Source organism: Piliocolobus tephrosceles, chromosome 21, assembly GCF_002776525.5.
Source record: "Piliocolobus tephrosceles isolate RC106 chromosome 21, ASM277652v3, whole genome shotgun sequence".
In the NCBI taxonomy this organism is placed as follows: Eukaryota; Metazoa; Chordata; class Mammalia; order Primates; family Cercopithecidae; genus Piliocolobus; species Piliocolobus tephrosceles.
In genome coordinates this window covers 45,826,621-45,831,020 of record NC_045454.1, presented here as the reverse complement: position 1 = coordinate 45,831,020, position 4,400 = coordinate 45,826,621, and the positions used below count along the sequence as shown (strand labels likewise).

Here is a 4,400-nt window from a genome sequence, read left to right as displayed (position 1 = left end):
GGACCTTGCAGTGAGCTGAGATCTGGCCACTGCACTCCAGCCTGGGCAACAGAGCGAGACTCCGTCTCAAAAAAAAAAAAAAAGAAAAAAAGAGAATAATGGGGAACCATGAAAGGTTTAAAACTGTTAAATTATGGATTATTTATCACATTAAAAATATGTGTACCTTATTGGAGGCAATGAAGTATAACAAGCAAATGAATATAGCTGATGTATTTCCCAATATAATAAAGATAATATCATCAATGCCACTGGTTCTCCTATACGTTTCTTCTCCACTATCTCCTTGTATCCTCCTCAGAAAACCACTTGGAATTTTGTGTTTATTATTTCCCTACTTAAAAAAATATTTTCCCCTGGTACGTACCCCTAAACAATATCTGCCTAGTATTGCTTGTTTTGGAGCTTTGTAAAAATGATATCATACTACATATGACTATAGATGTATGTCTTTTATATGTATGACTTCTCTAATTTGCTCTGTTTCACTCATTATGCTTCTTAGAGTACAAGTTGTGCAGGAACATAATATGGAGTGAGAAGTCACACATATAAAAAACATACATCCATAGTCATATGCATGATTGCCTCTAAGAAGCATGATATTGAGTGAAATAGAGCAAAGTAGAAAATTGTGTGTTGTACTAAACACATCCTTCATGTTGTAGTGTGTAGCTGTGGTTTGTTCATTTTCCCCCTTGTGTATTAGGGTACTAGATGGATTTTAAGCCAGGGAGGGGAGGACATGAAATCAGATGTGAATTTTCATCATATTTTGCTGAGGTTGAAATTTTTTTGGTTGCTGTTGTTTTCTTCCTAGGGGTTCCCTTCAAATGTAAGGAAGATGTGATACCCGATAATGAGCAGGTCCAGCAATGCCAAGAGAGAACCACAGTGAAACCTGAAAATGCAAGTATTTCTTAAGGTTCCTAGTTTCTGAGGTTTTCTTAGAAGTCATTCAGGTAGAATGTTGTTTTTGCAGTTCTAACAAAGGCAAAAGTAATAGTGGCCAAAACCAGACAGCAGTTTATTTTTCTCCTCTGTAACCAGCTGAGTGTAAGCTGTGCAGAGTTCGTACAATGGCTCCATTATGCTCTGCCAGCATCAACACAAGCCTCTCACTTTGTGGTCCAAGATGGCTGCTCCAGCTCCTGCCCTCACATCTGCATTATAGCTTGTGGGAAGGGAAGAAGAGGAAGTGAAAAGCACGATCCTTCTCTTTAAGTGTATGACCCAGCACCACTTCTGCTTGCACCTGATTGGGTAGAAATTAGTCACGTGGTCACATCTAGCTGCAAGGGAAGCTGCTAAGAGAGGATATTTGCCTATTGAAAACTTGAGGATTCTCTTAATAAAAGAATAGGAGAATATATTGGAGTCTTCCTGTCGGTGAAGGTGTTGATGCTGCAACTGAGGGATGTTGGTGTGGGGGTGTTACACAGCCAGCCAGACCAAAAGGAATTTGGACGTCCTGATTGTCTAATGAAGTCATTGCAATGAGTAAAGACTCCATGGCCTCTTTAGACATTAATGTCACTATTCTAAATATGAGCTTGTAAATTAGCTTTGGACCACTGTTTTTCTTTTTAAATTGTGGTGAGGTACACATAACATAAAATTCACCACTTTAACTATTTTGAAGTGTGCAATTCAGTGGCACTTAGACCATTCACAATGTTATGCAATCATCACCTCAATCTAGTTCTAGAATTTTTTTTTTTTTTTTGAGATGGAGTCTTGCTCTGTTGCCCAGGCTGGAGTGCAGTGGGGTGATCTTGGCTCACTGCAACCTCCACCTCCTGGGTTCAAATAATTCTTCCTGCCTCAGCCTTCTGAATAGTTGGGACTACAGGCACCCACCACCATGCCTGGCTAATTTTTGTGTTTTTAGTAGAGATGAGGTTTCGCCATGTTGGCCAGGGCTGGTCTCAAACTCCTGACCTCAGATGATCTGCCCACCTCAGCCTCCCAAAGTGCTGGGATTACAGGTGTGAGCCACCATGCTCAGCCAAGTTCTGGAATATTTTTATCATTAAGCAGTCACTCCCCATTTTCCCCTCCCACTAGCCCATGGCAAACACTAATCAGCTTTCTGTCTCTGTGGATTTGTCTATTCTTGACATTTTATAGAAATGGAATCATGCGATATTTTCTCCTTTGTGTCTGGCTTCTTTCACTTAGCATGATATTTTCAAGGTTTATTCATGCTGTAGTACATATCAGAGAACTCTATTCCTTTTTATGGCTGAATAATATTCCATATGGACCACTGTTAGTTCATACATTTCCTCTCCTTTTAATATCACTAAGTAGTTTTGCTATTTGTTTATGTTTGCTTTTTTTATTCATGGAAGGAAAAGGTGATACAATTCTAATTCTGATCAAACAATGAGTTTTTATTTCCCTGAGAATTCTACAGACTCAGGAATTCAGGGCTACCTCATATGATGGGCTTTATGGGCTAATTTATAGATTACTTGCTTGGGGGAATAATCAATTCATGCTCGTAAATGCTCTGTTTTTTTTTTTTTTTTTTTTTTTCTGGGTCACAGGTCTCCTTTTGTGCACAAATAAATAACATCTTCAGTGTGCTGGACAATGTGTGTGAAAATAAAACGACTGTAGTTTCTCTGAAGGTAACGATTGGGTCTTTTAAATTGTGTTTTGAGTTTCAAACACCCTGGGCACACTTTGGGTGCAGACAGGTGTCTTTATGGTCGGGCGTGGTGGCTCACACCCGTAATCCCAGCACTTTGGGAGGTTGAGGCATGTGAATCACTTGAGGTCAGGAGTTCGAGACCAGCCTAGCCAACATGACAAAACCCTGTCTTTACTACAAATACAAAAATTAGCCAGGCATGGTGGCGGGTGCCCATAGTACCAGCTACTCAGGAGGCTGAAGCAGGAGAATCGCTTGAACCCGGGAGGCGGAGGTTGTGGCGAGCCCTGATAGCACCACTGCACTCCAGCCTGGGCAACAGAGTCAGACTCCGTCAAAAAAAATAAATAAATAAAGGAAAGAAAGATCTCTTTATAATTAATGGATTGTGAATTAATATTTGATTTTTTATAGCTGTAAGAGTTGAAAAATTAGCATATAGTAAAATTACCTTTTTACTTGTATAGTTCGATGAGTTTTCTCACCTGAATAGATTTGTGAAACTACCACTATAATTAAGATGCAGAACAGTTTAATTATCTCTAAACATTCCCTTGGGCTTCTCCTTTATAGTCAGATACTCCCTCCACCACTAACCTCTACAAATCCCTGATCTAGTCTCTGTCACTGGAGTTTTGTCTTTTAAAGATTGTTAAATAAATGAAACCACATAATATGTGGTCTTCTGAGACTGGCTTCTTTGACGCAGCATAATGCATTTGAGATGCCTGGATAGTGTGTGTATAAACAGTGCCATTTCCTCCTCCTCCTCTTTCTTCCTCTTTTCTTTTCCTTCCTCTTTACTGTGAATGAGATTCAGCACATTCTCATTGCTGTATAACCATCACCACTATCCATCTCGAGAACTTTCTCATCTTTTCCAAAAAACGCTGTCCCCGGCAGGGCGTGGTGGCTCAGCCTGTAATCCTAGCACTTTGGGAGGCCGAGGCAGGCAGATCATGAGGTCAGGAAGAGGTCAGGAGATTGAGACCATCCTGGCCAACATGGTGAAACACCATCTCTACTAAAATACAAAAACTTATCTAGGCATGGTGGCACGTGCCTGTTGTCCCAGCTACTCAGGAAGCTGAGGCAGGGGAATCACTTGAACCCAGGAGGTGGAGGTTGCAGTGAGCTGAGATAGAGTCACTGCACTCCAGCCTGGGCAACAGAGTGAGACTTCATCTCAAAACAAAACAAAACAAAACAAAACAAAAACAACAAAAACAAAAAAAACCCCAAAATATCCCACTCTGTCCCCCTGAAACACTCACTTCACATCCCAATCCCCAGCCCCTGGCACCCACCATCCTACTTTCTATCTCTGTGATTCTGGTGACTCTAGAAACCTCCTAGGAGTGAGATCACACAGGATTTGTCCTTTTGTGTCTGATTCCTCTCACTGAGCGTGATGTCCTCGAGGTTCATCCACGTTGTAGCATGGATCAGTGCTTCATTCCTTTTTCATTACCGAGTAATATTCCATTTTATCAATATGTCATCATTTAGTTTATCTGTTCATCTTTGAAAGACATTTGGGTTCTTTCCAGTATTTTAGAGATTATCAATAGAGCTGCTCTAAACAAACATCCATATATAGTTTGTGTGTGTGTGTGTGTATATGAGCATAAATTTTAATTTCTCCAGCATAAATACCTAGGAGTTGTTAGGTTATTACAGTTGTTGATATTAAGTCTTCCTTTCTTCCTTTCTTCCTTTCTTCCTTTCTTCCTTTCTTCCT

General features: G+C 40.3%; 1 protein-coding gene across 4 annotated transcripts in view; it reads left to right on the top strand.

Moving 5' to 3' along the window:
• Nucleotides 1–4,400, top strand: part of ADGRE1 (adhesion G protein-coupled receptor E1) — a 58,824-nt gene that overhangs the window by 16,388 nt on the left and 38,036 nt on the right. For all 4 annotated transcript variants that reach the window (XR_002725281.2, XM_023186716.3, XM_023186714.3 and 1 more), the window contains 2 exons: nucleotides 821–909; nucleotides 2,553–2,636. Coding sequence is in view for 3 of the 4 variants with exons in the window: in XM_023186716.3 (XP_023042484.2) it covers nucleotides 821–909; nucleotides 2,553–2,636 (173 nt within the window). In the remaining variant the exon portion in view is untranslated. The remainder of the gene's footprint in view (nucleotides 1–820; nucleotides 910–2,552; nucleotides 2,637–4,400) is intronic.